Genomic DNA, 12244 nt, shown 5'->3' on the forward strand with positions numbered 1-12244 from the left:
ACACCATGATATCAGACGCACTTGCAAATAGCACCTTGAGATTAGATGCACCTGCTTTTCACCCGACATTCAGTGTACCATCACCTGAACAACATTTTTCATCGAGGTGGGACCCTTTTCGCGGGCGAGACCCTCTCCAATGAGTGAGCCTGACTATGCAGATTACTATAACTCGAAAATGTTTCAAACCAGACGCATAACCCAATCAATGTCTATGTACTACCACCCGAAAGTTTATCCTCGGGAATACCCTTGAGTAGTTTTCACTAGTTTTTGGTCATGTATCATTTATTGTTACTTGCAATTTATTTTGAGATATTTGTTGCACTTTAAATTTGCTAGATGCTATGATACACCGATATGGACACCTATGTCCAATACGATACTTGTCGGATACGCTGACACAGGATTTTTCAAAATACTATCCACACGACACGTCGTTGACGCTTTGATTAAAATCCTTAAAAATCTTCATTTATATAGTATAAATTTAGTTTTACAATTGTTATTAATTTTTTTTTTTTTAAATCTTTTAAATATGAATACCTATTTGTTATCACTAACAAGTTTGAGTTAAAAATATATAATATTTTTAATAAACAGTGTAAAATGTTTATGGTAGAGTGTTTGAGGAATGACGGTAGGGGTGGGCACGGGTCGGTTCGGTTCGGTTCTCTTTAGAATCGAACCAAACTTTTCAGGTATCTAGTAAATGGAACCTTCGGGTCCAAATATAATTATGGAACCGTTCGAGTTCGGTTCGGTTCTGTACTATAATTAAATTTTTTAACATTTATAAAAACGTTATATAAATACGACTAATAATACATTCAATGGTTTTGGAATGTCAGAGATTAGTAAACTACCTTGTTCAAATGATCGCTACGATCAAAGTTTTGGTCGGCGGAAGTCATAGCTTCGATCGAAAGTCAGAGTGTCGGCCGACGATTGTATAGGTTTTGGAATATTAGCGAGGCTGCGAGAGTGAGTGCGAGAGTCGAGACAACGTTATGCACTTTAGTGTGGGTGTTTAGGGTTATTTAGTGGATTTGATCTTATTTGGTTAAGAAATGAAACAATAAAATGAGTAATTGGGCCAAAAATTAAAAAATTAGAAATGAAACAAATTATTTGGCCAAAAATTTGGATTTAGAAATCATTAATTTGTTAAAATTAAAATAATTTGATTTACTCAATATAAAAAAAAAAATTAGAAAGATTCGGTTCTTGGTTTAGAACCAAGAACCAAACCGTAGCCGTCGGTTCTCAATTTAGATACCTGTTAGGATATTTAATTTGACAAAAATCGTCGGGTTCGATTCGGGTTCGGGAGATTTGTTCAGCTCTAAATGACGGTATTGACACGTATTGGACACGAAAATGCTATCCTAATTGTAGTGTTAGTGCTACAGAGGCTGGATGTCAGGCCTATTCCCCCTCCGTTATTTGTATTTTCTCTTTTATGATATAAAATAAGTCACACTAATAGTATTTGTCAAAAAAAATAAAAATTCATTAACTGGTAAGTTTTGTTCTTGATCATGATTTATATCAAAATATTTTGTTTTCATGTTTTGAAATGAGGGAAAAAATATTTTTGACACTTTATTTATTTTATTTTTAAAAATATAATAAAAATTAAGTTGTTTTACACTGTTTTGACCAACATTTGAACATAAAACCATTATCAAATACTAAATATGTTAGCTAATGAAAAGTTCGAGAATAAGAAAAATAAAAAATTATCGGGGACATAAGTATCATAATGAGCAAAGATCAAGAACCTAAATGCAATTAAAATATGGTGTAAGAAATAAAAAGTATGATGTGAATATAATTAACTTTTTCAAAATGGGGTGTGGAAATTGGACATTTCCACAATTTTCTTGATTTGTTTTTGCTTTTCCTACAAATCAACAGACATCCAAGTTTCTCATAGAATAGAATTTGGTCTTTTACTCTTTAGCATGTGAAATAAAGAAGGGGTCGATTTTGTTTTGACTAATGGGATTGGAATGCCTTCCTCATGGCACTGCATAGAATTATATGTGTACGTGAAAAGTTTGACAAAATCCACAGAGCACAGGATCCTGTTTTCTTATGAAAACAAAGATAATTCGTACGATGTTCATCAAAGAATACTTCAGGATTCGTAAAACATGAAAAAAGAAAAAGGGAATAGTGCTTTCCCTGTTTTAGTTTAGGCTGAAGATGAATTTCTTGGCAACTTGTTCCAGCATGAAAATCAGTACGACAAGTGATCAAAGATTTTGATTCATACACGTAGAATTCTTAACATTTCTGTTGTTTCACACACTTTATTGAATCATATTCCTTGAATATCTATGTTAAGAAATATATGTTTTACAAAAGCATTATGGGGATTGTGTATTTTGGGGAAAGAAAGTCCCTTTTTATGTGTTTGATATAGTGACTTGGATATTTACTGATATATATTAACTTTGTTAGGGGTCTCTATAAATTTCTTCTTGTCATGTTTAATGTTTTGATGTTATAGATTACTAGACGATATTATGAAATAAAGAGACATTTAATTTTCGTGGCTTGATTACGTAAACGACCACTTAAATTTTGAGTGATTATGCCAATTGTTACTGATATTATTTTCTTACAATAGTATTAACTCAAGTTTCTAACCGTAACACCAGTAATCACTCTATCAAAAAATAAAATAAAATAATCCTATGTGAGAACACTTGAGGCAATTTTAGTTTTAGTTAGATTCATTGGCTTAAATTGTATGTTAAACCTATGTTTTTCTTTAACAATGACTCTTGCTTACTTGTAATAGACAACGTCGTTTGATGACATGTTAGCATATAATTGTGCTACATAGGATGTAATATTAATTTTTTTGACCGAGTAATCATTAATGTAACAATTAAAGAATTGACTGATAATTTGAACAATTACACAAAACTTCTCTACCCGTTGGCGTAATTAATTTAAATTTTGTCTGTATAATCTAATTTTGCCTGCCAATTATTTGCAACTTAAATGTGAAAATTTTGCTCTATTATTATTATTATTATTATTATTATTATTAGCATGCTTGATGTAAATGAGAGTGTCCAAATACGTGACGTTGTGTCTACTATTAATTGAATAAGATAAGACCATATCTAAACCTGGATTTTAGTGTTCTTCGATTGGATATAAAAGAAGCTTTTTGGCAAATTAAGCAGTTGGGAATGGATTCTCTTTATGCATTTCTATTCTTCTGCGTGCGGAAAACAGCCGGGTATAGATGAAACTTGTGTTACAAGTTCCTATTTAATCTCTGATATGCAGTCAAAAGCAGATAAATATCCAGCTCAACTTGTCTCGATTGCATAAATGAAGAATCATTTAACAAGCACAACAAATAACAGTTATTTTTAGAGAATAAACAAGAAATGAAATAGAACAAATCTTGGTCTCCACTCTCCACTGTTTTGGCATGAAAAACACTTAAAGAGAATGGACGTAACAAATTTACGTGGTGCTCGTCCACGGGAAGAGAAAATAATAATAATAATAATAATAATAATAATAATAATAATAATAATAATAATAATAATAATAAATAAATAAATAAATAACAGGAGACTTCAAAAGATCTAGCAAATGATCAATCCCAAATTTAGTTTATGTACTCTATGAACAGTTTATTTATCATTTTTCATAAAATGAAATTACATATAGAATTTTCTTCAATAGATGACAGTTATTATTATTATTATTATTATTATTATTATTATTATTATTGTTATTACTACTATTGACCTCTGAAAATGGCCAACAAGTGTCAAGTCCACACGTGTCCACGCGGGCAGATTTCGGTGTGTTAAGATTGCTTGTTCAATTAGGCGATGCAACTGAACATAGAGGATACGTCTTTGACGCGCGACTAAATAGTTCGGACGCCGACTATAGTGATCGAAAAACTTGAAGATGTACGAATATAATTTCGCTTTGACATACTCGGAATAGTTGCAGAGGAATAGAAAGGAAAGAAAACGAATAAGAGATCTAATGGCTTAAAAAGTATGGAGTAGCATTTATTTTCTGCGCCAAAATGTGCTAAAAATTGATATACCCATTACTTCTTCTTTTTCCCGAGTTTTTCTCCCATTTTTCTCTTTCTATATATGTATCATTTCTATTGCTCCACATATATATCCCCTTTTTCCTTCCTAAGGGGACAGTATATATAGAGTCTGGAGAAGACGTGCTGAACGTTGGACCTGAACCACGTGACCCTACCTCCTTCTTCTACACATCACATCTTTCTTACACATACATTTATTACATAGACAAATGGTCAACTGCCCTATATTTCTAGGCTGATATTATTGACATAAAATAAATAGATGTCTAATCAGTCTTTCACAAATATATTCGTCAGGTCGGCAGATGTGGCAGCCTCCTCGACTCTTAGAACTTCAGCCTCGTCTTTTAGAACCTCGATAGTCTTTCAAAACCTAGGCAAGTCATAACTTCCTCGTCTTTTAGAATTTCAGCCTCGTCTTTCAGAACCTCGGTAGGTTGTAGATATGAGGACTTCGGCATAAAACCTTCGTTAGGGTGTCGGCATATATCTGGTTGAGTGGCACCTTGGTCCGAACAAGAACTTCGGCTTTTATAATTTTTGTAACCTTGTTGCTTCGTCTTTTCATATGTTTGGACTAACTCAACCGATGACGTCAGTGGAACTTCTACGTGTTGCTTCTGATGTCTAACTTAATATCGGGAATAACAATTACTACTACTTTGGGAATGTAAAAAGTACAGTTTCTTTATAATATATACTCCGTAATACAAATTTGTGGTAGCCCAATATCTTAGATTCTTGGCCTATTAAATAGGACATATTCTACCTGGAACTTTAGAATAGACAGCTTTAAACAATAAAAGAATAGTAAGCACATGAAGGCCTCTCTTCCCTCTGTACTGGTATGATCTAAAAGTTTACCCTTCCAAATTAATTTCATCTCTTAAATGCTTTTTTTTTTTTTTTATCGAACTAATTTAATATAGTATAAGAGATACCTTAATCAGCTTTTTAAGGCATAATTCCCAGTTTAACACAGAAGTGGCCAATAGTTGGCTCATGCATGATGATGTTCAATGATTTAGAGATTAGGGAAAGGTCCTATTTGAAAATCCTCTTGCACAGTGGAGTGGAATTTTTAGTGATTCAGAGGTCACATGTTGAGTGGGTCCAAATGTTAGTCGAATGACCTTTGAGATTGACACAAATGTTCTCCAATATATTAAATCTATTAACATAAGTATGGTCAATAAGGTCATATGCTCAATCAAATCAATATGTTGGAGATCTATTTCATTTTAAGGTCTTAATATTTTAAAATTTTTTTTTTTTTTTTTTTTTTTTTTACAAATTATTTTAATTCGTAGTAAAAATTTTATTCTTTTCTGAGGGTCCTAGATGGTCAAGGTGTTAACGAGTGGATAAACTTTTTGCTTAAATTTTAGGGATAAGTGTAACTGAGACCCCAAACATTTCAAACAGTGACAAACTTTCCCCTAATCTTTCAATCGTTGCATCCGTCATCCCAAACATTTCAAATCGTAACAGCTGAGGCTCCAATGAACGTTTTTTATCCAATTTGTCGTTCATTGACCCAAAAAATTAATTTTGACCTTCTCATAAAGCAACTGATTTTTGCAACCATGGCGGGTTTGGCATTTTTTTTCTTTTTCACTGATATTTGCTTTTCATTTTCTAGAATTAGGGATTGTTTAATCTAAATAATGTAGGTATAGATTTTGTAGATTGTCTTATGGCAGATTTCTAGTTTGGGGATGGGGGTGGGGGTGAGGTTAGGGAGAAGAAGATGCTTTTTTCCTTTTTTCTCCCCTTCTTTTTTTTTTTTTCTTTTTTCTCCCCTTTTTTTTTTTTTTTTTTTTTTGTTTTTGTTTTCGATTCAAGTTTTTAATTATTTTATGGGAAAGATATTAAATTACTATTTCGCCTTTTAAAATTGACAAAATGTGGTCAAAATTAATTTTTTTGGTCAACTAATGACAGATTGGATGGAAACTGTCTATTGAGGCATCAACTGTTACGATTTGAAAGGTTTGGGGTGATGACTACAATGGTTGAAAGGTTTGGAGTCTCAGCTACAATTATCCCTATATTTTATTTTATAACAACCGCTTTATTTACAAACATATGATTTATTATTTTTAGTAAAGATATATTACATGCACAATTTTTATACATAGGTGACGCTTATACTTGGATGCATGACTTTCGTGTGCTTTTGACACAATATCGAATGTGTTCATAAAATTCTGAGCTATTGAAAATAAGACTAATTTATATATTTAATTTTGATCTAAAAAATAAAAATCACTAAGCAAATCATTATGTGTGGTGAGGGCACTCCAGTTCCAACTAAGTAATAGGAAAATAAATTATTTGCTGATGTTTCAAAAGTTGAAAGAATAAAGTAATTTGTCATATATCAAAGCTAAAAATCTAGCCAATATGTAAATATTACCTTGAAAAAATAATTTTAAACTGAAAAATCGATTTTAATTCTTAAAGAAAGTGGAATCTTTCACATCAATGGTGAGGGAGAAACACTAGTGTGTGCTTGACTGCTTGATCCAAAAGGTTCTAGATTCCCTGTTCACTAGGCACTAAGATAAACACCAGAAAGATTAACAAAATTGAAAAATCATGAAACAACTGTCAAATAAAGGGGACACAAGGCAGTGCAACTTGCTTAAAGTTTTAGATGCATACCTAAATGTTTNTTTTTTTTTTTTTATATAGGGAATACAAGGGAAGCCAGCAACAAATGTGGAAGAAACTTCAATGAAAGTTGGGCGATACTCAATTGAAGAAAGGAAGGACAGAATACTAAGATACTTGAAGAAAAGAAACCAAAGGAATTTCAATAAAACTATCAAGGTTCTCACTCTAAATTCACATGTCAAAATAAATACTTAATTACATAAAATTGTTCGTGTAGTATCTATTAAATCACTTTATGTTAAGCTTCACTCATGTGGTTTTGCAGTATGCCTGTCGGAAAACCCTAGCCGACAAGCGCGTCCGAGTACGAGGAAGGTTTGCGAAGAACAATGAACCCGATGAATATGAAAACGAGAAAAAAAGAGAGAATTATTGTGAAGAAAATAATACATGTTATGATGACTCGATCCAGGTAAATTTCTTATCTATACATTCAAATTAATATATTTACTCTTATTTTATTACATATTAACATGTTTGTGCAGATTAAATATGATGATGAGGAAGATTGGTTGGAAGCAGCTATGTCTAGTCTTATGTATTTTCCTTACGTATCCAGCTGATAAAACAGACCTTCAATTCATATTAAACAGTACTAAGAAATTGATGATGTGGGGATCTTCCAAGATTTGCAGCATGCTTTTCCAATATTCTTGTATACGAATTAATTTCGTGTTCTTGCATTGAACTATCATCGTCAAGGACGATTAATAGATTCGTATTATGCTAGTTTATGATTCTAATTGTACTTTGTTATTGTGGGCTGATTAAGAATTTTGTAAAGGGAGCATGTTATTACGACATATACATTTCACTTTGATTTGTTCGAGGTTATTCAATAAGCGCATCTCCAAAAAATTCTTTAAACACAAGATATTCTATATTTTAGAGAGTTGCTGATTAAAAATAAGTTTTAAGACTCTATTCTAACTTTCTGAAATATGGAGTGAGGTTTGACTCACCAATTTATATAAGTCAAAAATCCATTCTCTATTCTTACTTTGTAATAATTGCATTTAATAAGCTATAGATATCAATACTCTACTACTTGAATTATTCAAATATTCTTAAATTGATTGAAAATTATCATATGAAAAAATAAGTCAACTAAAGAATGAAGAGAAAAAAATAAATGTTACTTGAAAATGTAAAATGAAGAGTCAGAAGAGAGAGCATTGTTAGAGTATTAAAAGCTTTACTTTCGAAATTTAAGATGTTCTCTCATATACATAAAAGTATTTTAAAGAGACTTTTTAAATATAAAATAAAATGCTATCTATTTTAGAGAGTTAATGATTGAAATTATGTTCTAAGAGAATCTCTCTTTTAAAGAGTATGGCTCACTCTCTATAATCAAATGCATTTAAAATATTATAATTTCAATTAAGGAAAATAATATAATAATTTAGAGAAAGGCTTATGAAAATAAAATATAGGAAAAAAATTGGAAATAATAAAATTATGTGTTAAGTATAAAGAATCTGTTAAAGTACTTAAAAAATTTTACTCAATTTTTTTCTTAATCCTCTATATATTGTCTCTAGACTCTAGTTAATAAATTAAGGGTCCATTTGATTTCAAGAATGGAATTTGGGTTTCTATGGAATTGAATTGCCTAAAACTTATTTTACTGAGAATTGTTAATTAAATATGTTTGATTGGTACATTTTTCCACTTGAAAACGTTGAAATTTTGAATTTTTTGGTGTTCGTTTGACTTTAATTTTTTTGAAAATTGTCAATTAAAAGGATATAACACCAAACCCATAGGAATTGCAATTCCTCAAAAAGGTGGAAAACATGGTTATGTGGGGTGAAGGTGGAAAATCAATTGACAAAAAAATTTGGCCAATTAAACGTGCAAAAAGGTGGAAAATTGCATTGAAAATTCATCTAATCAAATGGGCTCTAGGAAGAAAGGAACAATTCTACTTAAGTTTCCATTTGTTTGCCTCTACATGTCATTTTCCAACGAGTATTATATTCATTTTCGTTCAATACTTTACTATTTAACTTCTCACATTTTTCTCATATTTTCGCCTTCAAAAAATAAAAATAATTTTCTCATCCTTTTTCTAATTCGGTTCAAACTTAAGCATCGGGAAGCTGGGGAGATGCATAGCTTCATCAATCCTTGATGCACAATAGCACGTATGGAAGCGTAAAAATATAAAATTCATGAACAACTTTTAGTTAATATGAATCCACCCACGAGAACGAGAAATTAGGCGTCAAATACTCGTCAATTTACTAAAATAATTGAGAATTTGAACACAATTCAAAACACTCAATTTTGCATTCATATGGAGTCTCATTTTCAAAAGACGTAAGTTGTTTTATTTATATAATGAAACATATCCATCTACTTTACGAGGCATTTTAAAACAACAGTCGAAAGCAAAATCTTAATAAAAGGAAAAAAATTTAAAATCACGATAAAATTATGAAATTTTGTTGGATAATTTTTTTTTTAATACTTATAAGCCGTGGATCCTATAAAATTTATAGATAGTATGTATTACGCCCCTAACTGAACCACTTCGGAACTCCGAAGTGCCACGTGTCCATCCGAAGTGGTTCCAAAGTAATCTGACGACCCCCCAACTTGACTCGTTGCGAGGCGCAGGATAGATCCACTGAATCAGCCGAAGTGGCCCCCTTGACGCCGAAGCGTTAGGCAACCCAAGGTGCTCCTTTAACATATCCCTCCGTCGCCACTTTCAGAAAAATATCTGTGTCAGGATCCTTTCTGCCTCCAAGGATTAATTGATGTGACGTCTTCATAGGTCTAGTTGATGTGACGTATCAACTTTATGTCAATTCGAATCAGAAGAATTAATTGTCCGCCCATTCTAGACGCCGCTGATTGATGCCTATAAGCGGACACCTCACACCGTCAGATGCATACACGTGTTCCACATCCAACGGTGCTCCACGTCTATAAATACCCAAAGTTTGACAAGAGACAAAGGTAATGAAACTCTTAACTTAGCTTTCCATACTAAGAAATATATATTCTCCTCCCCACTCTTTTGCATTACTCGAGCACTGTTCCGATCATCTAACTCTGACTTAATCATCGGAGTGTATGCGACCGCCATCGTCCCTGCTGGTTCCGGCCATGTGCTTCTGACCGTGCGTTGTTGTGCGCAGAGAAAATTAGGTGGAGTGACTATCCGTTGGTCACATGGAGGATCCAATTCTCGAGGTCAACAGTATGTATCCTCCAAAATTTAAATATATATTGACAGAATTAAATCAGCATAAAACACATTTCCTTTGGAGAACATAAACTTTGCTGACAAGCAGTAGAAATACAAGATGGTAAACTAGTACCAACATTTCCTTAAAAACAAATCATATGATTCCAGAACTTTTTAACAGGATTTCGTACTTACCCATAGAAATAATTTTTAAAACTCGATATTAGATGTAAAAGGAGAAGTGGAAAAAACTAGGTAACTGTAAATATTATAACTTGAGGACCACAAATGGAAAGAAATCAGTATCAAGAATGATATAAATGGCCCCTCAGGCTTCAATTTTTATACGCGTAGTCATAGTAGTCAAAACTTATGCCAATTTTTTCAAATTTGCCAGCTTCAAAGTCAACAAAAAATAGGGCCAGTCCCAGTGGAATGGAAAGAGTTTCTCCTTTGGTTTATTGATCCACTTATATATATATAATTGAAATTTGGAAACTGAGAAAACAGAAATGGGTGTCCCAATCAGGCATTCTTTCAATCGTAAGAAAGCACTAAGCTGAAGTGACTGCAACATCCTTTTCTGTATTCAAGTGAGTGTCCCAATCACATAACATTAATAGTATATATTTCTGTCCTTTTTACATACATATCCATGGGTACGCAGTTACGTTTAACTTTTCTTTGGCAGACTTGGTTTCAGTATCTTCCCACATAGGAATGGTTTCTTATAACTAAGTTAATGGAAGTCGAGTCGGGTCGCTTTCAATTCCAACACCTTAATCATTTCAAAAATCTCCAAAAGGAGCAGTGTCCTCTGAAGTGAGGGAGGTTTATGTCTCACACCAGCACTCAGTGGGATGAAACCAGTTGTACAGTTACTTATTTTTCAACTGTTTCTTGAATTGATTTCGAATCAAAGATTTGTCGGCGATAGATGACTTGCTTGCAACTATATATCTAAGATTAAAATATAGACCACAAGAAGAAACCGCAGCCACGTTATAGGAGCTTCTGGCCCCATATGGTATCAAATCATCAATTACTGATCACAATTTAATGACTTGTTTGAATTTAAAGTTGGCCAGGGAATATACACACACACACATATATGAAAAGACAATAATATGACTGAAGTCAGGTTGAAACACAGACGATAATATGATAATTTTCTAGGAGAATTCTAGACACCAATTCATACATGGTAATGTACAATTGGCTTGCTGTCAAATGATTATATATTAAGATTAAAGTCATGATAACGAATCGTTGCAACAGACACAGCACATCATCAGGGGATTCTTCCATGATCCTCCTCATTTCTGTGTCTTAATACGTAGTTAGGAACAGTCAACTTTTTCATCCAATCACATATTGTTAACTAACATTACATCTCTTCTTCAGTCAACCACTTTCTATCAAAGTGGCACAACCCATTTGGTAGAATCAATTGGCCCAATATCAGTGGATAATATTGAAGAAGAGGGGGAAAAAACAAGTCGTAGTCTGGTCATATCCATTAAAACATACAAAATGTATCTTGTTAAAGATAAAACTGAACACTGCAAGAAGTGATTTCACTACATATATGATCGCCAGCATGTGTGTCAACGGAAACAGGACGTCGGCTTGTCAATCACCAGATTTTTATTGTTAAATTTTCTCATTGTTGAGTTATCCCATGGATTAACCCTGATTTTGTCTATTACTAAATTTGATAATAATTCACTTTAAAAAAAAAAAAAAAAAGAGCCCATGAATTTGTGATGGCGACTTGTGTTTTTGACTCCACTACAGAAGTGTAAATCGGTCCCCTCAAATGCCAATAACAAAATGACACACTGACACATATCATTTGCATTGGTTGTGCAGGAAAATGTCTCAAACTGCACGATCACAGCCCCTGACAATGGAAATAAGCTCTATTCGGTTCCTATTTTTTTCTCATTAAAATGAAAAATATGGCCATTATCTATCACATCAAGCCACCAAATTTGAATTTCTATCTCTTGTATGGGACCCGTAATAGCTATATTTTTCATTCTCATTCTTCCAAAAATGAGAAACAAATGGGGGCTTATCGGTGGCAAAATGAGTCGGCCTGCTGGAATCTGGCCCGTGAAAGGACCGTGTTTGACACCTTGAGGAAATTTAGAATAAGATCCTCTGTTACGTAATAGATCTTTAGGGAAAGGAATGTTACCTCTCCTCATAGCCAAAATTGACACCACGTAGGACATAAGGTTTGACAT

General features: G+C 32.8%; 1 protein-coding gene across 1 annotated transcript; it reads left to right on the forward strand.

The window, feature by feature from the left end:
- The first annotated feature begins 6797 nt into the window (after positions 1–6797).
- LOC111385377 (zinc finger protein CONSTANS-LIKE 1-like) lies at positions 6798–7593 on the forward strand. Its single transcript, XM_023009758.1, has 3 exons — positions 6798–6946; positions 7056–7202; positions 7276–7593. Exons 1-3 carry the CDS (start codon positions 6851–6853, stop codon positions 7351–7353), a joined length of 321 nt encoding a protein of 106 aa, XP_022865526.1. The 5' UTR covers positions 6798–6850; the 3' UTR covers positions 7354–7593.
- The last annotated feature ends 4651 nt before the right edge of the window (positions 7594–12244 follow it).

Source organism: Olea europaea, unplaced genomic scaffold (genome assembly GCF_002742605.1).
Source record: "Olea europaea var. sylvestris unplaced genomic scaffold, O_europaea_v1 scaffold3141, whole genome shotgun sequence".
NCBI lineage: Eukaryota > Viridiplantae > Streptophyta > Magnoliopsida > Lamiales > Oleaceae > Olea > Olea europaea.

What these genes read in the sequence shown, in the direction of transcription:
- LOC111385377 (XM_023009758.1), top strand. Translation starts at nt 6,851, where the DNA reads ATGAAAGTTGGGCGATACTCAATTGAAGAAAGGAAGGACAGAATACTA. An exon ending in ATTTCAATAAAACTATCAAG is followed by an intron (nt 6,947 to 7,055) that starts GTTCTCACTCTA and finishes GTGGTTTTGCAG; the next exon opens with TATGCCTGTCGGAAAACCCT. An exon ending in GTTATGATGACTCGATCCAG is followed by an intron (nt 7,203 to 7,275) that starts GTAAATTTCTTA and finishes ATGTTTGTGCAG; the next exon opens with ATTAAATATGATGATGAGGA.